Genomic DNA, 23891 nt, shown 5'->3' on the forward strand with positions numbered 1-23891 from the left:
TCCAGGATTCTTTTTGTCTGTGAGAAATGCCACAGGAGATCTAATAGATGTTATTTTTACTACCAAATGAAAATCAATTTGGTTAATTAGTTTACTTACCATCATCCACAGCATTATTTAAAAGGAAAATATTATCAGGACCAAAACCTAGATCTATCATTGCTTTACATTGTTCTTTCGTTTCTGGGAAATGGTCCAGCACCCAACCCCCTGCCACGGGACGATCAGGATTCCTCTGTTTTTGTTCTCCATGAATCTGCAAAACAAGCATATCACAAATAACTGTATTATACTTCAGTTCCATTGCTATCTCTGCAATTGTGTCAGCCGTGGCACTCTCACCTCTGAGTCAGAAGGTTGTGGGTTGAAGTCCCACTCTGTAGACTTGAGCACAAAATCCAGGCCAACACTCCAATGCAGCGAAGAATTATCCCCAGTCTCCCAAAGCAGAAGAATTTGACCATTCTGAGTTTCAAGTTGTACTAACTAAGGTTGTAAGCATCTCTATCTGTAAAACTGTTGTGTTTTAGTGTCAATAAAACCAATTATTTAGAAACATTTTCACCATCAGTTGATGCTTACCTCTGTTGATTTTCACCATCAGTTGGGAGTGGGCCTTTGGCATAGCGGTAAGCATCCCCGCCGCTGGGCCAGAAGGTGTAGGGTTTCGAACCCCGCTCCAGACAGTCCCAGCAAGTGGTGTCGGAGCTCCGGCTCTAAATTCTGGGTTGACATCCAGCGGGATACTTGCGTCCGTGGGTGCGGGTGCCCCCCCCGCCTCGTATGGGTTGTGGGAGCCCGTAAAACCCTCCCTGTGGTGTATGTGCCTTTAAGAGCAATTATGGTGTATGTGCCTTTAAGAGCCCCAGGTGTGCGTAATGCCGGTAATTGCCACTTGGGCTATATAAGCCTGTGTATTGTGTATATCCTTTAAAACCCCCCCCCCCCCAGACTTGCTTAGTAAATACCTATGAACCAACTCCTGTCTTCAGTGTCTTTATCTACACACGGACACTACAGTGGCAACGAAGTGGAAACGGACTTACCTGCAATTCGGCAGCACCTCAAGGACATCGATTCCTCCAGCGTCCAGAAGACTCAAGGAAGTAAGAGAAACTGTGGTTTCACCAGCTGGCCAAGCTGGTGACAGGTACTGCGCTAATCCTTCCTGGGCGTCAGGCTGGAGCTCCAGCGGCGGGCTCTACAGCTGAGATAGGCAGCGAAATCGGAGGCAAGCAATAACGGACTAGGAGGGTGCACTCGAGAGACGGCCGGCGCGGCAAGCAGGTCCGTGTTTAGACCTCCGTCGGGAACGAGTCTCCAACAGTGAATAAACGGAAACCACAGTAAAACAGCGTTGTTATCGGTAGCAGCGGCGGGAAAGCGCGGGAAGCGCCATATCGTTGCTACAGAGAGAAAAAAAAGCGCGCGGGAAGCGCCATATCTTTTCTGAAATGCCTAAATCTGGTAATATTCAGGCTTTTGATGGCAAAATAGAAGATTGGACCACCTACGTGGAAAGAGTAGAGGTTTATTGCACTGCAAATGGAATAACAGATGAAAAAAAAGCTTCAGTACTTCTGAACTTAATGGGCGCGAAGACATACGGGCTGTTACGAAATGTAATCACTCCAGCCAAACCAAAGGACAAGACTTTTAAAGAAATTGTTGATACCCTGCAGGAGCATTTAAACCCAACACCGCTGCTGATAGCGGAACGATTCAAGTTCTTCAAGAGAAATCAACACAAGAATGAAAGTAACGCTGATTATCTAAACGAATTAAGAAAGCTATCAAAGTACTGCCAATTCGGAGCAGGACTATCGGATTATCTTCGAGACAAATTTGTTTGCGGTCTCTTAAGTGAAGGAACACAAAAAAGACTGCTTTCTGAAAAAGATTTAACATTGGACAAAGCTTTCAGTATGGCTGTATCATACGAAGCAGCAGCAAAAGGAGCTGCAGAGATACAAGAGACACAGGACTTCGGCACCCATAAAATGACACAGGAGTTCGGAAGATGTTATCGCTGCGGCAGATCCACCCATAACCAGAGGGACTGCTGGTTCAAGGGCAAAGCATGCAGGCAATGTGGTAAGATTGGACACATTGCACGGGTATGCCAATCTGGACAAAATAAATCCACTGACAGAAAACAAAAAATCAATAAAGAAAAGTACAGGAAGGTACAAATGATGACGGACAATAGCTCCGAAGACCAGAATAGCGATAGCGACTCCGGAAACAAGAGACTAAGCTGTCTCAAATTACATAATGTACTTGCCAAAGAGGATTACCAAACCATTTGGGTTACCCTCACAATAGCAGGGTCCCCAGTTAAAATGGAGCTAGATACAGGATCAGCTCTAACCGTAATAAATCGACGAGATTGCGAGAGGCTATTTTCGCATATACCTCTAAAAGACACATCCATTATCTTAAAAACATATACGGGGCAGAAAGTCTACCCCAAAGGAAAAATAAGGGTGCCTGTGGTATACAACGGCAAAGAAATACAAAAGTTGTATTTATACATTCTACAAGATGGTGGTCCACTGTTGTTGGGACGTGAATGGATAAGGAAGATACGTTTAGACTGGCACTCCATTCAGGCACTGACGGTGACCAGTAAGGAAAAAAACAATGATGACATCATACCTGAACGATTAAAAGACATCTTGGCCAACGCCAAAGAAGTGTTTCAAGAGAAACTAGGAACCTTGAAAGGCATCACAGCCTCAATAAAAGTGGAAGATACAGCAATTCCAAAAATTTTTAAGGCAAGACCGGTGCCATACGCAATACGTCCGACAGTCGAGGCAGAGCTGAAGAATTTGGAAAAGGCAGGCGTATTATCCAAAATAGATTGGAGCGAATGGGCAACACCCATCGTTCCAGTCATGAAAAAAAATTGCAAAATAACTCTGAGGAACAGAAAAAAATTCGCATCTGTGGGGACTTTAAGGTGACTGTAAACCCGTCCTTCACACGGTACAGTATCCTCTTCCGAGGATAGAAGATATTTTCGCCTCACTATCCGGAGGGAAACGTTTCACAAAAATTGACTTGGCACAGGCATATCTACAGATGGAGGTTGAGGAGACCTCTAAAAAGTATCTTACAATAAACACACACAAAGGCCTGTACCAGTACAATCGACTGGTTTTTGGAATAGCATCAGCTCCAGCTATCTGGCAAAGAGCTATGGAGCAAGTCCTCCAAGGGATTCCGGGGACTCAATGCTACCTAGACGACATCCTTATAACAGGAGAAAACGACAACGAGCACCTTGCCAATTTGGAGCAGGTGCTCACTAGGCTGAAAGAACGGGGCCTACGAGCAAATCGCCCCAAGTGCGAATTTTTCCAAAATCAGATATCATATTGTGGCCACATAATTAATAAGGAAGGGTTGCATAAGTCACCTGAAAAAATTGAAGCAGTTATAAAAGCCCCAGCACCTGAAAATGTTTCACAATTAAGGTCATTCCTGGGATTAATAAATTACTATCATAAATTTTTACCGAACTTATCAACTATTCTACACCCTCTTAATGATCTTCTACACACAGGAGTGATTTGGAAATGGAACGAAGACTGTAAACGTGCCTTCCATAAATGTAAAAAGGCTTAATCACATCCGAGAAAATTTTGGCTCATTACAACCCATCACTACCAATCAGACTGGCGTGCGATGCATCCCCTTACGGCATAGGAGCAGTATTGTCCCATAGATTCCCTGATGGCTCGGAACGGCCGATAGCTTTTGCGTCACGCTCATTGAACTCAGCTGAGCGTAACTATGCCCAGATAGACAGGGAAGCACTCAGCCTGGTATGGGGAGTGAAGAAATTCAACCATTACCTACACGGACAAAAATTTACCTTGCTGACTGACCATCAACCCCTCATCTCCATATTCAACCCTAAAAAAGGTGTCCCCATTATGACGGCACAAAGACTACAGAGGTGGTCCCTTTTTCTAGGGGCACACCAATACAACATTGAATACAAAGGGTCAAAACAGCATGGGAATGCTGACGGTTTATCACGCCTACCGTTGCCAATGATAGAAGAGGCACCTACAGCAGACCCAGTAGAGATATTCCACTCTACCATAGTGGAATGTCTACCGGTGACAAATTCTGCCATTGAAAGGGAGACAAGAAATGACCCTACTCTCTCACGGGTCTACGATTTAACAGTGAAGGGATGGCCAGCACATGGCGAACCACTGTTGCCAGCATTCTCGCAAAGAAGAGAACAGCTGTCAGTGTGCCGAGGAACCTTGATGTGTGGATCCAGAGTGGTGATTCCACCCAAACTTCAGGATAAAGTGCTAAAGGAGCTTCACGAGGGGCATCTGGGTGGAGTGAAAATGAAGAACCTAGCTAGGGCGTTTGTATGGTGGCCAGGTATCGATGGAGACATCGAAGACATGACCAAGAGCTGCCTAGGATGCCAGAAGGTCCAAAATGCTCCGCCACAGGCCCCTCTACATCCATGGGAGTGGTCCTCATCTCCCTGGCAAAGGGTGCACATCGACTTTGCTGGTCCATTTATGGACTCAATGTTCTTAATCACAGTTGATGCACACTCCAAGTGGCCGGAGGTAATAAAGATGTCCTCCACCACCATGGAAAAAACCATCACAGTATTAAGGACCATATTTGCCAGGAATGGGCTGCCGGAGCAGATATGTTCTGATAATGGACCGCAATTTGTGTCCGAAGAATTCAGAAAGTTCTTAAAGAACAATGGGGTAAAGCACTACACGTCCGCCCCATACCATCCCGCCACCAATGGATTGGCTGAAAGGTTTGTCCAGACCTTCAAGAAGGCCATCAAGGCCATGGGTAATGAAGACATAAAACTTCAGCACAAGGTGGATAACTTGTTATTTGCATATAGGAATGCAACGCATATGGTTACTAACCAAACTCCCGCCATGATGTTCTACAATAGAAACCTAAGATGCCGGCTGGATTTGGTCAAGCCCAACATCCGAAGGGACGTGGAGAACCGGCAGTTTCAGGGCATGAATGAAAGGCCAACTAGGGCCTTCCAGATAGGCCAACCGGTTTTGGCCCGGGACTACCGTACCGAGAAATGGCAGCCTGGAACTATCTGCACACGATTAGGACCACTGATGTATACCGTGGACATCGGAGAAAGCATAATAAGGCGCCACGCTGACCAAATCATCAAGTCATCCGAAAAGGGACAACCTACACCACCACTCTATACATCTAACGATGAAGTAGAGATACCCATATCTACCTCCGATCCGGTGATACTGGAACCCGATGAACCCGACACTGGCCTTCAAGCCGAATCAGCCTTGCCAGAAGAACCTACTACACCACCAGAAACTACTACACCCCCGAGGCGTTATCCGGACCGAGTCAGGAAGCCTCCTGAGAGACTAACTTATAATTAATTAATACAGCAATGTATATTATTTTGCATATAACATGTAATTAATAATTACTTAAAATATGATGTACTAGTTAGCTAGAAGGGGAGGAATTGTGGTGTATGTGCCTTTAAGAGCCCCAGGTGTGCGTAATGCCGGTAATTGCCACTTGGGTTATATAAGCCTGTGTATTGTGTATATCCTTTAAACCCCCCCCCCCCCCAGACTTGCTTAGTAAATACCTATGAACCAACTCATGTCTTCAGTGTCTTTATCTACACACGGACACTACACTCCCGCCATAGGACTAACCACCCTAATGGCTGGTATGAAGATGGTTACGGTCACGGAAGGAGCGTTAACGCAGCCAGAAATCCTTCCACCACTTCATACAGTTCCCCAAAGGGAACAGTGTGAAGACACGTACGACGACGATCATCAGTTGATGCTTAACCCCAGCCCGGCCTGAGGTTGAAAAGGCCATCTGACAATTGAAGAACAACAAGGCCTCAGGAGCAGATGAACTCCCCGCCAAGGCACCAAAGCATGGCGGAAAAGCACTACTGGCGCGAATTAATTTCTACTCCCAGAGTCGCAATGCGGATTCCGCCCACTAAGGGGCACAATGGACATGATCTTCACCGCACGTCAATTGCAAGAGAAATGCAGGGAACAGCACCAACCGCTGTACATGGCCTTCTTTGATCTCACAAAGGCCTGCGATACTGTCAACCGTGAGGGATTATGGAGTGTCCTCCTCAAATTCGGCTGCCCTCAAAAGTTTGTCACCATCCTCCGCCTGCTTCACGACGACATGCAAGCCGTGATCCTGACCAACGGTTCCACCACAGACCCAATTCACGTACGAAACAGAGTCAAGCAAGGCTGTGTCATCGCACCAACGCTCTTCTCGATCTTCCTTGCTGCAATGCTCCATCTCACCCTCAGTAAGCTCCCCACTGGAGTGGAGCTAATTTACAGAACAAATGGGAAACTGTTCAACCTCCGTCGCCTCCAGTCCAGATCCAAGGTCATCCCATCCTCTGTCGTCGAATTACAGTATGTAGAGGACACTTGCGTCTGCGCTCACTGGGAGGTCCAACTCCAAACCATCGTCAACACCTTCACCGAAGCGTATGAGAACATGGGCCTTACACTAAACATCCGTAAGACAAAGGTCCTCTAGCAACCTGCCCCCGCCACACAGTACTGCCCCCCGATTATCAAAATCCACGACAAGGCCTTGGACAACGTGGACCACTTTCCATACCTTGGGAGCCTACTGTCAACGAGGGCAGACGTCGACGACAAAGTCCAACACCGCCTTCAGTGTGCCAGTGCCGCCTTCGGATGCCTGAGGAAGAGAGTGTTTGAAGACCAGGACCTCAAACCCGTCACTAAGCTCATGGTCTACAGAGCAGCAGTGATACCCGCCCTGCTGTATGCCTCAGAGACATGGACCATGTACAGCAGGCACCTCAAAGCACTGGAGAGGTACCACCAACGCTGCCTCCGCAAGATCCTGCAAATCCATTGGCGGATAGGCGCACCAACGTCCGTGTTCTTGCTCACGCCAACATCCCCAGCATCGAAGTTTTGACCACGCTCAATCAGCTCCGATGGACGGGTCACATTGTCCGCATGCCCGATACAAGACTCCCAAAACAAGCACTCTACTCGGAGCTCCGGCACGGCAAGAGAGCCCCAGGTGGGCAGAGGAAATGCTTCAAGGACACCCTCAAAGCCTCCTTGAAAAAGTGTAACATCCCCACCGACACTTGGGAATCCCTGGCCCAAGAGCGCATAAAGTGGAGGAGAAGCATCCGGGAAGGCACCGAAAACCGAGTCTCTTCGCCGGGAGCATGCGGAAGCCAAGTGCAGGCAGCGCAAGGAGCGCACGTCAACCGAAGCACCCCACCCACCCGCCCCTTCAACCACCGTCTGCCCCACCTGTGACAGAGACTGTAGGTCCTGCATTGGACTCATCAGACCCCTGCGAACTCATTTTTAATGTGGAAGCAAGTCATCCTCGGTTCCGAGGGACTGCCTAAGAAGAGAAGAAGACCCTAAAGCAGTAAAGACAGTGTTTAAAAATAACTCTACAATATGAAAAAATACAAAAACATCGGACATGAAAAGACCAGTTGATCATCTAGCCTGTCTCATACCGTTATGATGACTTATGCATCACGACAACAGACTACTTACCCCTTAGGTGCCAGGCAGTGCCCGAGGATAGGTAAGAAAGCAGATCAAAAACCCAAGCCTAATTAGGAAAAAAAAATCTGGAAAATTCCTCGCCAATCCCATTATGCAATCGAAACTAGTCCAGAAGATCACATTGACCATGACTTATATGGCATTTGACAAGCTGCCACACAGAAGATTATTGCTTAAGATAAAAAATCACGGGATTGGGGGTAATATTCTGGCATGGATAGAGGATTGGCTATCTAACAGAAGGCAGAGAGTTGGGATAAATGGTTCATTCTCGGACTGGCAATCAGTAACTAGTGGTGTTCCGCAGAGGTCAGTGCTGGGTCCCCAACTCTTTACAATCTATATTAACGATTTGGAGGAGGGGACCAAGTGTAACATATCAAAGTTTGCAGATGATACTAAGATGGGAGGGAAAGTAGTGAGTGAGGAGGACATAAAAAACCTGCAAGGGGACATCAACAGGCTAAGTAAGTGGGCAGAGATTTGGCAGATGGAATACAATACTGGAAAGTGTGAGGTTATGCACTTTGGCAAGAAAAATCGTAGAGCAAGTTATTATCTTAATGGCAAGAAACTGGAAAGTACTGAAGTACAAAGGGATCTGGGGGTCCTGGTGCACGAAACTCAAAAGGTTAGTATGCAGGTGCAGCAAGTGATTAAGAAGGCCAATGGAATGTTGGCTTTCATTGCTAGGGGGACAGAATATAAAAATAGGGAGGTATTGCTTCAGTTGTACAAGGTATTTGTGAGACCGCACCTGGAATACTGCGTACAGTTTTGGTGTCCATACTTAAGAAAGGACATACTTGCTCTCGAGTCAGTATAAAGAAGGTTCACTCGGTTAATCCCGGGGATGAGGGGATGGACATATGAGGAGAGGTTGAGTAGATTGGGACTCTACTCATTGGAGTTCAGAAGAATGAGAGGCGATCTTATTGAAACATATAAGATTGTGAAGGGGTTGGATCAGGTGGATGCGGGGAGGATGTTCCCGATGATGGGTGAAACTAGAACTAGGGGGCATAGTCTTGGAATAAGGGGCTGCTCTTTCAAAACTGAGATGAGGAGGAACTACTTCACTCAGAGGGTGGTAGGTCCATGGAATATGCTGCCCCAAAAAGCTGTAGAAGCTACATCATTACATAAATTTAAAACAGAAATAGACAGTTTCCTAGAAGTAAAGGGAATTAAGGGTTACGGGGAGCGGGCAGGAATTTGGACATGAGTCTAGGTTCGGATCGGTCATGGCCCTGTGGGTAGCGGAGCGGGCCCAGGGGCCGTGTAGCCTGATCCTGCTCCTATTTCGTGTGTCTAATTCTGTTAGATTCAGGAGATGGTTCTGTGATAGTGGATTGGCGGTTAGGATCAGATCAGCCATGATCTTATTGAATGGCGGAGCAGGCTCGAGGGGCCGATTGACCTACTCCTGCTCCTATTTCTTATGTTCTTATGTACCTAACTCTTGTATGATGCAATCTCTTCCCCAACTAGGAATTGGTCCAACTTTCTTTTGAAGGTATACAGTGAATCAATACTCACTGAACAAGTCAGCAACTTGTTCCATAGGTCTACTATTCTCTGGAAAAAGAATAACCGTCAAACATCTAACCAAATTCTTTCCTTTGCACTCATGACCCCTAATCCTCCCCAACTTTTTAATTGAAATAAGCTGTCAACATGCACACAATATATCTCTTTTATTATTTTATACACCTCAATCAAATCACCCCTGAGTTTACACTTCTCTCAAGTATATATACCAAGCTCTTTAAATCTATCTGGGCAGCTAAGGTAATTTAAACTGGGAATTATTCTTGTGGCACTCTTCTGAACCTTTTCCAAAGCCTCAATATCACACATCATGTGAGGGGACCAAAACTGAACACAGTATTCTAAATGATGCATAACCAAGGTATTGTACAAGGATAGAATGGTGTGTTTTGTTTTTACATTGAATATACAGCACAGAAACTGGCCATTCAGCCTAACCAATCCACTCAAGCCTCCTCCCATTTTTCCTCATCTAGCTCCATCAGCATAATCATCTATTCCATTCTCCCTCATATTTAGCATATATGTAGTCCTGTGTTGTAGCTTCACCGGGTTGGCACTTCAGCCTGGTGCTGCTCCTGGCATGCTATTCTACACTCCTCATTGAACCAGGGTTGGTCCCCAGGCTTGATGGTAATGGTAGAGTGAGGGATTCGCCAGGCCATGAGGTTACAGATTGTTGTGGAATACAATTCTGCTACTGCTGATGGCCCACAGCACCTCATGGATGCCCAGTTTTGTGCTGCTAGATCTGTTCTGAATCTATCCTATTTAGCACGGTGGTAGTGCAACACAACACGATGGAGGTTGTCCTCATTCCGGGAATGGTAGCATAGTGGTTATGTTACTGGACTAGTAATCCAGAGACATGAGTTCAAATCCCATCACGGCAGCTGGGGAATTTAAATTCAGTTAATTTAATAAATCTAGAATAAAAAGCTAGTATCAGTAATGGTGATCATAAAACTGTCAGATTGTCGTAAAAACCCATCTGGTTCACTAATGTCCTTTAGGGAAGGAAATCTGCCGTCTTTACCTGGTCTTACCAGACCCAAAGCAATGTGGTTGACTCTTAGCTGCCCTCTGAAATGGCCGAGCAAGCTACTCAGTTCTACAACACCTCTACGAGAAACAATAATAATAATAAAACCAGAAGGGCCACCCGACACCGGCTTCGAACATGACAATGGCACACCTAGCCCAGTCAACCCTGCAAAGTCCTCCTCACTAACATCTGGGCCAAATTTGAGAGAGCTGTCCCACAGACTAGTCAAGCAACAGCCTGACATAGTCATACTCACAGAATCATTCCTTTCAGCCAATGTCCCGGATTCCTCATGGCTTCAGGTCAAGCATGGGCAAGGAAAACTCCTGCTGATTATCACCTACTGCCCTCCCTCAGCTGATGAATCCTCCATGTTGAACACCACTTGGAAGAAGCACTGAGGGTAGCAAGGGCACAGAATGTACTACAGGTTGAGCGTCCCGAATCCGGCAACCTCGGGACCGAGGCCAAGCCGGTTTTCGTGTTTTTCCAGACTTCGGAACATGTTTCTGATGTCCGAAGTCTGCAAACACCCGAGCCCAGGTTGCGATATTTCCAGACTTCGGACATCAGAAACACGTTCCGAGTCCGGAAATGCCTGGGCCCAGGTTGCGATATTTCCAGTTTTTGGTAAGCCTCCCTCAAGGTGTCCAGATTCCGGAACATTTTACAGATTCCGGACGACCCTGCCACCAATCGTCCCGGAGTCAGGAACACTCCGGATTCCGGAACTCCGGATTTTGGACGCTCGATCTGTATTACAAAAGCAAAATACTGCGGATGCTGGAAATCTGAAATAAAAACAGAAAATGCTGGAAATACTCAGGCAGCATCTGTGGAGAAAAAAAAGTTAACGTTTCAGGTCGCTGACCCTTCGTCAGAACTGGAAAAAGCTGGAGATAGAACAGGTTATTAAGCAAGTGTAGGGGTAGGGAAAGGGGGGAGGGGAGGAAAGAACAAAAGGGAAGATCTGTGATAGGATGGAAGGCAGGAGACATTAAGAGGCATTAGGAGATAGTGCAAGGCAAAAGGAGATGGTAATTGGACAAGTTAAGAAACAAAAGGTGGCTCTAGATGAAGTGTAAATGGCACTGGCAGAATGAAAGACAGCTGCCATGTGGGAGAGAAAAAGAAAATTAAATAAATGGAAAAAAAGGATAGGGGCTGGGGTTATGGTCTGAAATTGTTGAACTCTATGTTGAGTTCAGAAGGCTGTAAAGTGCCTAATCAAAAGATGAGGTGCTGTTCCTCGAGCTTACGTTGAGCTTCATTGGAACAGTGTAAGAGGCCGAGGACGGTGAGGTCAGAGTGGGAGTGGAGCGGAGAATTAAAGTGACAGGCGACCAGAAGCTCGGGGTCACCCTTACGGACTGAACGGAGGTGTTCCGCAAAGCGGTCACCCAATCTGCGTTTGTTCTCTCCAATGTAGAGGAGACCGCATCGTGAGCAGCGAATACAGTATACTAAATTGCAAGAAGTACAAGTAAATCGCTGTTTCACCTGGAAGGAGTATTTGGCGCCCTGGACAGTGGGAAGGGTGAAGGAAAAAGGGCATGTGCTGCATCTCCTGCACTTGCATGGGAAGGTGCCGGGCGAAGGGGAAGGGGTGTTGGGGATGATAGAGGAGTGGACTAGGGTGTCGCGGAGGGAGCAGTCCCTTCAGATGCTGAAAAGGGGAGGTTAGGGGAAGATGTGTTTGGTGGTGGCATCACGCTGGAGGTAGCGGAAGTGGCGGAGGATGATCCGTTGAATGTGGAGGCTGGTGGGGTGAAAGGTGAGGACAAGGGGAACCCTATCGTGGTTCTGGGAGGGAGGGGCAGGGGTGAGAGCAGAAGTGCGGGAAATAGAACGGGCACGGTCAAGGGCCTTGTCAACCACAGTAGAGAGGAATCCTCGGTTGAGGAAAAAGGAAGACATGTCGGAAGCACTAGTATGGAAGGTGGCATCGTCAGACCAGATGCGGCGGAGACGGAGAAACTGGGAGAACAGAATAGGGTCCTTACAGGAAGCGGGGTGGGAGGAAATGTAGTCCAGGTAGCTGTGGGAGTCAGTGGGCTTGTAGTGAATGTTTGTCAATAGCCTATCCCCAGAGATGGAGACAGAGAAGTCGGAGAAGGGAAGGGAAGAGTCGGAGATGGACCATGTGAAGGTGAGGGAAGGGTGGAAATTGGAAGCGAAGTGAATGACATTTTCTAGTTCAGGGCGAGAGCAGGAAAAAGCACCGATACAGTCATCATTGTCCCAGAAAAAGAGGTGAGTTGCTGCAGTGCATTTTATAGATGGTACACGCTGCAGCCACAATACGCCGGTGGTGGAGGGAGTGAATGTTTAAGGTGGTGGATGGGATGCCAATCAAGTGGGCTGCTTTGTCCTGGATGGTGTCGAGCTTGAGTGTTGTTGCACCTGCACTCATCCAAGCAAGTGGAGAGTATTCCATCACAGTCCTGACTTGTGCCTTGTAGATGGTGGAAAGGCTTTGGGGAGTCAGGTGGTGAGACACTCGCTGTAGAATACCCAGCCTCTGACCTGCTCTTGTAGCCACAGTATTTATGTGGCTGGTCCAGTTATGTTTCTGGTCAATGGTGACTCCCAGGGTATTGATGGTGGGGGATTCGGCAATGGTAATGCCGTTGAATGTCAAGGGGCGATGGTTAGGCTCTCGCTTGTTGGAGATAGTCATTGCCTGACGCTTGTGTGGTGCGAATGTTACTTGCCACTTATCAGCCCAATCCTGAATGTCATCCAGTTCTTGCTGCATTCAGGCATGGACTGCTTCATTATATGAGGAGGTGCGAATGCAACTGAACTGTGCAATCATCAATGAACATCCCCACTCCTGACCTTATGATGGAGGGAAGGTCATTGATGCAGCAACTAAAGATGGTTGGGCCTAGGACACTGCCCTGAGGAACTCCTGTCGTGAGGCTGAGATGATTGACCTCCAACAATCACAACCATCTTCCTTTGTGCTAGAGAGTCTTCCCCACCACCCTCCCGATTCCCATTGACTTCAATTTTACTAGGGCTCCATTGATGCCACACTCAGTCAAATGCTGCCTTGATGTCAAGCTCAGTCATTTTCACCTCACCTCTGGAATTCAGTTCTTTGTCCATGTTTGGACCAAGGCTGTAATGAGGTCAGGAGCCAAGTGGTTCTGGCGAAACCCAAACTGAGCATCGGTGAGCAGGTTATTAGCACTGATAGCACTGTCGCTTGATAGCACTGTCGACACCTTCCATCACTTTGCTGACGATTGAGCGTGGGCTGCTGGAACGGTAAATGGCCGGATTGGATTTGTCCTGCTTTTTGTGGACAGGGCATACATGGGCAGTTTTCCACATTGTCCAGTAGATGGCCGTGTTATAGCTGCACTGGAACAGCTTGGCTAGATGCGCAGCTAGTTCTGGAGCACAAGTCTTTAACACGACAGCTGGGATGTTGTCAGAGGCCATAGCCTTTGCTGTATCCAGTGGTCTCCGCCGTTTCTTGATATCACGTGGAGTGAATCAAATTGGCTGAAGACTAGCTTCTGTGATGGTGGGGACCTCAGGAGGAGGCCGAGATGGATCATCCACTCGGCCCTTCTGGCTGAAGATGGTTGCAAACGCTTCAGCCTTGTCTTTTGCACTCACGGCTGGGCTCCACCATCATTGAGGATGGGGATATTCATGGAGCCTCCTCCTCCTGTTAGTTGTTTAATTGTCCACCACCATTCACGACTAGATGTGGCAGGACTGCAGAGCTTTGATCTGATCCGTTGATTGTGGGATCGCTTAGCGCTGTCTATAGCATGCTGCTTCCGCTGTTTAGCATGCATGTAGTCCTGTGTTGCAGCTTCCCCAGGTTGGCACCTCATTTTTAGGTACGTCTGGTGCTGCTCCGGGCATGCTCTTCTGCACTTCTCATTGAACCAGGGTTGGTCCCCTAGTTTGATGGTAACGCTAGAGTGAGAGATATGCTGGACCATGAGGTTACAGATTGTGGTGGAATACAATTCTGCTGCTGGTGATGGCCCACAGCACCTCATGAATGCCCAGTTTTGAGCTGCTAGATCTGTTCTGAACCTATCCCATTTAGCACGGTGATAATGCCACACATGATGGAGGGTGTCCTCAGTGTGAAGACAAGGACCATGCGGTGATCACTGCTACCAGTGCTGTCAAGTAGGACAAGTAGTTTTTTCCCTCGTGTTGGTTCTCCCACCACCTGCCACAGTTCTAGTCTGACAGCTATGTCCTTCAGGACTCGGCCAGTAGTGGTTCTACAGAGCCACTCTTGGTGATGGACATTGAAGACCCCCCCCCCCCCCCCCAGAGTACTGATTCATCAGTAGTGGGAGGGCGGTAGGTGGCAATCTGCAGGTTCCCTTGCCCATGTTTGACCTGATGCCATGAGACTACATGGTGTCCAGAGTCAATGTTGAGGACTCCTAGGGCCACTCCTTCCCGATTGTATACCACTGTGCCGCCACCTCTGGTGGGTCTGTCCTGCCTGTGGGATAGTGATGAAGGTATGGTTTGGCTGAAAGGTATGATTCTGTGAGTATGACTATGTCAGGCTGTTGCTTGACTGGTCTTTCCCAATTTTTACAGCTCTCCCAACTTTGGCACAAGTCCCCAGTTGTTAGTGAGGAGGACTTTGCAGCGTCGACTGGGCTGGGTGTGCCTTTATCCTGTCCGGTGTCGATGTCCATCTGGTTTTATTCTTAGTATTCTTCTTTGTAGCGGTTTTGGGACAACTGAGTGGCTTACTAGGCCATTTCAGAGAGCAGTTAAGGGTCTGAAGTCTGAAGCCAGAGCAGGTAAAGAGGGTAGGTTTCCTTCCCTAAAGAATATTAGTGAACCAGTTGGGTTTTTATGACTTCATGGTCGCTATGACTGACACTTTTTATTCCAGATTTATTTAATTAACTGAATTAAATTCCCCAGCTGCCGTGGTGGGATTTGAACTCAATTTTAATGAATTATTAACCCAAGTCTCTGGATTACTAGTCCAGTAACATAACCACTATGCTACCATACCTGCAATTTATTTAAATATATTAACAATCACTAGCTATGAGACACAGCTTGTGTGAACTGGAACAACTGTTATCATGATTTCTTTGTTGATAGTTAGAAAAGAAAACAAAGATATTGTTTATAGAAAATTGATCTTTTTTTCTTTTAGTCAACCATTTCTTTTGGGTGTACATATTTAGTTAAAAAGCTCTTTACCTACTGTGCCATTTTTGAGGCTTAAGGTTTTTTTAATATATGAAGCCTGAAATGTCATAAAGAATCAAAATGGGCATGTTATGAAGTCATTTTTGTTTGGCTATTAAGGAACTGGGGCCGCAAATTTCAGCATCTTAGTGCCAGTCGTTAAGGCCGGTTTCGACAAAAAAATGGCAGCCGCCTCACTTTCACCGTTGCTCATGGCAGCTGCCATTTTGGGCAGGTCGGTAGCGCAGCTTTTGCTTGTGTTCAGCAGATGAATGTTAACGAGTCAGATTGTGACGTCAATCAGCGTGTAACGCTGATTTGACGCATGACCTATTTTAGATGTCGTCGCTGGACTGCACGTCCTCTGCAAATCACGCAGAGTTGAACGTGCATTCAGCTGCATGAGGGAGCCCCCCAACAGCGGTATTAAAAGGGATCATCAACAACTTGCAGGTGACTTGCTTTTTGATTTCTACTGGCTCTATGTAAGTTTGTGGAACTGTTTGAAGCTTCTACAGTTATTTAAAGTTGGTGAGGTGACAGGGAGTCATGCTGCAAGTGGAGAAGGCCTTGCTTCTGAATTCAAGGGTTCTGCTCAGACCACTTGCTCCCAGTCATGGGGGCTCTCCTTGTAGTCCCCCTCGAGATGGAGCAGAGGCAGCAAAGAGGTCAGCTGCTCGCAGAGGGAGGAGGAGGAAGGGCAGAAGCACTCTCAGCTGGAGGTCTTATCCACCAAAAGGGTCTTCCGAAAGCACTTCTCCTACCTGCAAGAGCAGTGTATTCGGAGGCACCATGACACCAAGGAGGTGATCGCAGAACTCTGCCATCTCTTGGAACCAGACCTGCAGCCTCAGAGCAGGGCGAAGACAGCGCTGTCAATGGCCCTCAAGGTCACCTTGGCCCGCAATTTTTTTGCGACTGGATCCTTCCCGTCTGGAGCAGGAGTCACAGTTAACATCTCCCAGTTTACCATCCATCGGTGCATCCGGAAGGTCACAGAAGCTTTGTACTCCAGAAGAGACTTCATTGTCTTCTCTGAACACAGAGAAGCAGGAGGAGCACGCATGTGGCTTTGCCAGGATAACGGGTTTCCTCATGGTGCAGGGCGCCATCAACTGCACCCACAAGGCTTTCCGAGCACCGCATATCAATCCGGAGATGGACTGCAACTGCAAAGGCTGCCACTCACTTAATGTGCAGTTGGAATGTGACCACACCCAGCACATCATGATGGCGAATGCCCGGTATCCTGGCCGGAGTCATGGTGCCTTCATCCTGCGCCAGCAATCTTCCACCCACCATGACAAACCAGAGGGTAGCTGCTTGAACCAAAGGGATATACCTGGCTGGTGACTCCCCTCTGCAACCCCAACACTCATGGCCAGCAATCATTTAATGAGAGTCGCGCTGACACAAGGAACCTCATCGAGCAGACCATTGGGGTGCTAAAGCACGGTTCCGCTGCCTCGGGAGGAGCCCTCCAGTACACTCCACAGTGGATGTCCCATTTCATCGTGATCTGCTGCATCCTCCACAACTCGGCCATCATGAGGGCGCAGCCCTTACCACCACAGGTTCCACGACCACCTCAGGAGGAGGAAGAGGAGGACGAGGAAGAAGAGAGGCAGGCAGCAGATTCCTGTTCCGGACGGGCTGTCCATGAGCACCTCATCAGACTCTGGTTCCCTTCAATGAAACCCCAGATCCCCATTGCTCAACACTTCCCCACCTTACCATCCCTCTGTCACGGAACATCACAGCAACCTCTTGTGCACAAAACTGAAATGAGGGCCACCACAAAACAAACATTCCAAACATAATTTATAAATGAATCAATCCAGTACTAGATAACAAAGTCAACTAATCACCCTTGTGTATTCCCTTAGTGTCTGTCTTTCATGTTCCTTTGCCTATTCTAGTTCTTCTACGCAGTGCTACTCCAGTGACTGCAGCATGGCTGGTGGAAGGCTGCCGACTATCTATGGGGGACACTGCAGATGGCCTTGCAGGATGACATCGAGCAGCTCTGGGCCTAGAAGGCCCGGCTGTAGACTGCACCACCACGGCATGGGTGGCAGCAGTCTGAGCTGGCTGGCTGACAGGCAGGCAGCAGCAAGGGCACTGGCGGAGTGACAGGAATAGGAGTACGAATGCTGTCATCCCAAGAGAGGACAGCAGATTCTTGCTCAAGACAGCCACTGCCACTCCCCCGGTGCAGCGCCTCAGCATTCCTAGCCATCTGTTGGACTTCTGTGAGACCCCGCAAGCCCCATTCCACACTCGTAAACCCAGTCACGTTGCATCAGTCTAAAGTTGCGTGGCAGCAAGCTGAGACTACATGAGAGCAGTCTGAGCTTGCGTGGCAACAAAGTGAGCCTGCATGAGAGCAGGCTGAGCTTCCAGTGCAGCACTGAGATGTTGGGTGGCTTCCGCTTGTCCTGTAATGGAAGCTGCGACAACGCCCATCACACCCAGCGTCATGGTGGAGTCCACAAGTGTTCTAAGCTCCGTGCAAAGCCCCATGCAATGTTGAAGTTGGATTCCTCCATGTTCCTCGACACTGACAGGGAGGCCTGCCATTGCACCAAGCATTTCTGTGTGCATGCCCATCACCCTTCTTCTGAAGGCTGCCCCCTCAAAGTCATAATTTGAGTCCTGTGCAGCAGAACTTGTGTGCGAAATCACCCTCCGGGGAGCTGCCACCTGCGGTATCCTTTCCCCCTGGCATGGCTGCAGCCCACTCATGCCCGGTGACTCACCACATGCAGATCCCGCCTCTATATTACCCTCTAAATTTTGCACAGTGCCATTTTCTGAGCTGGTGCCTGGGAGTGTCAGATGGAGAGACGGTGCCTCTTCTTCTCCATCGCTCTCCTCCTCTACTTGGTTGGGGACAGTCAGGGCTCCTGGCAGTTCTTGGGTATCTGAAAGGAGAAAGGCACAAGGGTTGGGTTGTGGTGAGGGGAGGTGGGGAAAGCAATATATGCATGCTTACACCATCAGCAGCTTGTAAGTGAGAAGAGGTTGTGCGATAAGGGCGAAGTGGGATGTGAGAAGGAGGATTAGGTATTCGATCTATTTTATTTCCTTTCCAGTTTTGAAAAAGGGTTTCGACCCGAAATGTCAACTCTAATTTCTCTCCACGGATGTTGCCTGGCCTGCTGAGTTTTTCCAGCATTTTCTGTTGTTATTTCGGATTTCCAGCATCTGCAGTATTTTGCTATCGTATTAGGTATGAGCATACCGTCATCATAGAAATTTACGGCACAGAAGGAGGCCATTCAGCCCATTGTGTCTGTGCCGGCCGAAAAAGAGCTAGCCAGCATAATCCCACTTTCCCGCTATTGGTCCGTAGCCTCGTAGGTTACGGCACCTCAAGTGCACATCCAAGCACTTTTTAAATGTGATGAGGGTTTCTGCCTCTACCACCTTTCCAGGCAGTGAGTTCCAGATCCCCACCACACTCTGGGTGAAAAAAGTTCTCAACTCCCCTCTAACCCTTCTACCAATTACTTTAAATCTATGCCCCCAGTTATTGACCTCACTGCTAAGGGAAATAGGGCCTTCCTATCCACTCTATCTAGGCCCCTGATAATCTTATACAGTTCAATTAAGTCTCCCTCAGCATCCTCTGTTCCAAAGAAAACAACCCCAGCCTATCCAGTCTTTCTTCATAGCTAAAATTCTCTAGTCCTGGCAACATCCTTGTAAATGTACTCTGTACCCTCTCCAGTGCAATCACATCTTTCCTGTAATGTGGTGACCAGAACTGCACGCAGTACTCCAGCTGTGGCCTAACTAGTGTTTTATACAGTTCAAGCATAACCTCCCTGCTCTTGTATTCTATGCCTTGGCTAATAAAGGCAAGTATTCCTTATGCCTTCTTAACCACCTTATCTACCTGTCCTGCTACCTTAAGGGATCTGTGGACATGCACTCCAAGGTCTCTCGGTTTCTCTACACCTCAGTATCCTACCATTTATTGTGTATTCCTTTGCCTTGTTAGCCCTCCCCAAATGCATTACCTCACACTTCTCCGGACTGAATTCCATTTGCCACTTTTCTGCCCATCTAACCAGTCCTTTGATATCTTCCTGCAGTCTACAGCTTTCTTCCTATCAACCACACAGCCAATTTTTGTATCATCTGCAAACTTCTTAATCATGCCCCCTACATTGAAGTCTATATCATTGATCTATATCACAAAAAGCAAGGAACCTAGTACTGAGCCCTGCGGAACCCCACTGGAAACAGCCTTCCAGTCACAAAAACACCCGTCGGCGATTACACTTTGCTTCCTGTCACTGAGCCAATTTTGGATCCAACTTGCCAGTTTCCTGTGGATCCCATAGGCTTTTACTTTTCTGACCAGTCTGCCATGTGGGACCTTATCAAAAGCCTTGCTAAAATCCATGTAGACTACATCAAATGCACTACCCTCATCGACCCCCCTTGTTACCTCCTCAAAAAATTCAATCAAGTTAGTTAGACACAACCTTCCCTTAACAAATCCATGCTGACTATCCTTACTTAATCTGTGCCTTTCTAAATGACGATTAATACTGTCCCTCAAAATTTTTTCCAATAATTTGTGCCCACCACCGAGTTTAGGCTGACTGGCCTGTAATTACTCAGTCTATCCCTTTCTCCCTTTGTAAACAATAGAAAACCATTAGCAGGCCTCCAGTCCTCCGGCACTACACCTGTAGACAGAGAGAATTGGAAAATCATGGTCAGAGCCTCCGCTATTTCCTCCCTTGCTTCTCTTAACAGCCTGGGATACATTTCATCTGGGCCTGGCAATTTATCTACTTTCAAAAATGCTAAATCCCTTAATACGCCCTCTCTCAATATGTTTATCTCATCTAATATTTTACACTCCTCCTCCTCAACTACAATGTCTGCATCGTCCCTCTCTTTTGTGGACAGATGCAATGTATTCATTAAGAACCATACTCCCGTCGTCCGCCTCCACACACAGGTTATCTTTTTGGTCTCTCATAGGTCCTACTCTTTCCTTGGTTATCATCAGCGATGATTTTCATCTCGCCACTCGTCACAGCCTCAGTGATGGCCTCTCCAATTATCTCCAGCACCGTCTCCTCCAGCGCAGTAAGGTTTTGAAGACATGTTTCACCCCCGCCTGTCTGCTGCTGATGATGGCAGTTGTGAGCCACCTTGGCCTGTAAGAGAAAGGGAAGTGTGTCGTTGAGTGTGGTGCAACGTGTTTGGGTGATGTGCTTGTCATGATTGAATAGCTGCTGACATTGTGTGCAAGGTGAGAGATGTGGGTGTGAGGCTTGCAGCAGTGGCAAGTGTATGAGGGTAAGGTGAAGGTATGATTGTGAGGTATGAGTTGTGATTGCTAGAGATTGTTGGCAGGTGAGTGATGGGGGTATGGTGCATTGAGCAGTGAGGCTAGTGGTGCAGTTGGTGGGATATAGCATTTGAGGATGCATTCGCTCACCTTGACCACTCATATGAGGTCATTAAACTTGCGGCACTGGATCCAGGTCCTGGGGGCAACACACGTGGCACTGACGGCTTGTGCTATCTTTTTCCACTGCCTTCTGGCATTCTGTCTGGAAGTCCACCTGCCCCCATGCAGGTAGAGGACCTGTCTTCTTCTGTGTACCCCCAGGACCAAGGTCACCAGTGCTGCATCTGAGAAGCGCCTTCCCCTTTCTCTTCCCTGTTGTGACATAGCTGCATCCAGAGTGACAATGAGATGTTTCTGCAACAAAGCACCTCTCCTTTAAAGAAGTGCAGAGAGCCTAGGCAACATTTTATTGGCCAGCAGACTGCACCCGATAATGCCTCCTCTTGAGCGCTGAGCCAACCAGCAGTGCATTTAACGCTGAGCTCAGCGCTCCAATCATTGTAATGAGCAGGCAGCACGAACTTTGCATGCTGCCTGCACCACTTTGAACGGGTGCGGGCAGATCGCGTTTCGCGTTCCCCGCGACTGTTTGCGCGCCCAATCCAATTTCACCCCCTTTATGTTTTATTAAAGACAGTACAGTAGTAATTTTCCTCTTTTATGCTCCTGGTGGATGCCCGGAGTACATATCACAAAAATGAAATACCCTCAACAGACTATGACATTGTACACCCCTAGCCTATGATTTTCTGTCCATTTATTTTAAGCATAAAATTTACATTTAGATGCTTTAAGCCTGGCACATAACTTGGTGATGGGATTAAGGTACAAAAGGGGCTACAGAAAAGTTGGGAAGGCTGACAGACAACATGTGGGTGGTTGGGGCCTGAGGGTTTGAAAGGGGCTAAATGAGTCATGACAGCTTGGATCTCATTTTCTCCCACAAGGCTGTTAGATCTTGTTCCTTCAATACTGCAAGACTCTGGCTCCTCAACTACTCCAGAACCTCCTCCCCAGTCCTGCTGGAGCTCACACTCCTCTCTCCAGACACCCCATCTCACTCCCAGATTCCAGGAATTCCCAAATTGCATTCCCAGTGCTCCTAGCCCTCGAGATCTCCCTACCACTACATCCAGATCTCTCATTTGTCTCCCAGTGATCCCACAATCTGTCCCAGTGTTCCTAAAACCGCTCGACTCCACTGCTCCCAGAATTCAGGAACCCCCTTTACCAAAGCAGCCAGAAGCTAGGAACCCCCTTCAAAATACTGCTAGAGCCTGATCCACCTTTTCAGTGTTCTTGGATCCCAGAGCCATCCCCAATAATGATGTGTCCTTGGTAATACTACTTGGCATAACAACCCTGTTCTTCTAAAACTTTCAACCGGGCGGTCTATTTCAGGCAGTATACCCTTTTAATATGTAAATTGGGGTCCTATGTTGTGTCAGATTTCCAGCATATGCACTATATTGCTTTTTTTTTTAAAAAGGGAATGTGCTTGTTTTTAAAGACTTGCACTATAGCACAGCTCATTCCTTCCAAAATGCTTGTTATGCTTAACTCAAACAAACTGACCTTTCAGGTTTATCAAAAATATGCAGTTTTACCTCTGAAATAGCTTTTAACAATGTATCCATGTAGACATCAATTGGTAGTTGCACAGGAGCCTGAATTACTTTCTGAACAGCCTCAGTCACAATTGCCTGTACGTCTGGGTGGTCCTCAGTCACCTCTGGAATTGCCATTTTCTCTTTTATAGCTTCTATAAACAACAAAACAATTCACACATATTAACTTAGAAATTGAAGCTGTCTAAAATTCCAAGTAAAATTATTAGAATGTAAAATATTTTTCCAGTCTGATTTTTTTTTTAATACTTTATTTTAATTTGTGACACAAGGACAGAATAAATGTTTCAGAATACAGATAATACCAATGGTCATTGTTTAATTTGGTTTATACCACATTTCTGCATTTATCAGTGGTAATTTTGCAGAGGGGATGGAGTGATATGGGTATTGGGGCTAACGACTGTTTATTCATCATGATTCTTCCAGTATGATTGCACCTGTACATTTCTTTTTCACTAGCTTTGTGTCTTAAACAGTATCACACATTTGGTCAGGTAGCATCTGTGGAGATAGAAACAGATTTAATGTTTCAGGTTGGTGACCTTTCAGCAGAACTGGAAAATGTTAGAGACGTAACAGGTTTTAAGCAAGTAGAGAGGCAGGGAAAGGGGGCAGGGGAGGAAAGAACAAAAGGAAAGGTCTGTGGTAAGGTGGAAGGGATGATGTGCAAAAGGAGATGGTAATGGGACAAGTAAAGAAACAAAAGATGGGTCTAGAGGAGGTGTAAAATGGAATAACAGAAGCATCAAACAGCTGCCATCTGAAAAAATGGGGGCAGAAGTTCTGTTCTGAAATTGTTGAAATCAATGTCGAGTCCATAAGGTTGTAAAGTGCCTAATCGAAAGATGAGGTGCTGTTTCTTAAGCTTCATTGGAACAGTGTAGGAGGCCGAGGACAGAGAGGCCAGAATGCGAGTGGGACAGAGAATTAAAATGACAGGCAACTGGAAGCTTGGGGTCACGCTTGCGAACTGAACGGAGGTGATCCACAAAGCGGTCACCCAATCTGTGTTTGGTCTCCCCAATGTAGAGGAGACCGCATATTGAGCCGCGAATATGTACAATAAATTGAAAGAAGTAGAAGTAAATTTTTGTTCTCATTTTAATATGTGATGATTTCTATATACAACTTCTTATTAACAGGCAGGATCTACTTATTTGCTGTCAGCCAGAGCTCAATGGAGAATCATGCCACAGTAAGCTTCTGCATGAAACACGATACATCCCGGCTATAGTGCTGAAGACCTGTGCTCCAGTACTAGTTCTGCCTCTAGCCAAGCTGTGCCTGCACAGCCACAACACTAGACTTTATCTAAAAATGTGGAAAATTGCCCGCGTATGCCCAGTTCACAAAAAGCAGGACAAATCTAACCTGGCCAATATTAGCCATCTCTCAAATCATCAGCAAAGTGATGGAAGGAGTCATCAACAGTGCTATCAAGTGGC

General features: G+C 47.2%; 1 protein-coding gene across 3 annotated transcripts in view; it reads right to left on the reverse strand.

The window, feature by feature from the left end:
* The window catches only part of ak9 (adenylate kinase 9), a 366094-nt gene that overhangs the window by 225495 nt on the left and 116708 nt on the right, over window positions 1-23891 (reverse strand). For all 3 annotated transcript variants that reach the window (XM_085997790.1, XM_085997792.1, XM_085997791.1), the window contains exons 16-17: window positions 22423-22577; window positions 100-256 (exon numbers count right to left, since the gene is read on the reverse strand). In XM_085997790.1, the coding sequence (XP_085853916.1) occupies window positions 100-256; window positions 22423-22577 (312 nt within the window). The remainder of the gene's footprint in view (window positions 1-99; window positions 257-22422; window positions 22578-23891) is intronic.

Source organism: Somniosus microcephalus, chromosome 9 (genome assembly GCF_052327205.1).
Source record: "Somniosus microcephalus isolate GS21.2 chromosome 9, FLI_Smic_1.0, whole genome shotgun sequence".
Classification (NCBI taxonomy): Eukaryota; Metazoa; Chordata; class Chondrichthyes; order Squaliformes; family Somniosidae; genus Somniosus; species Somniosus microcephalus.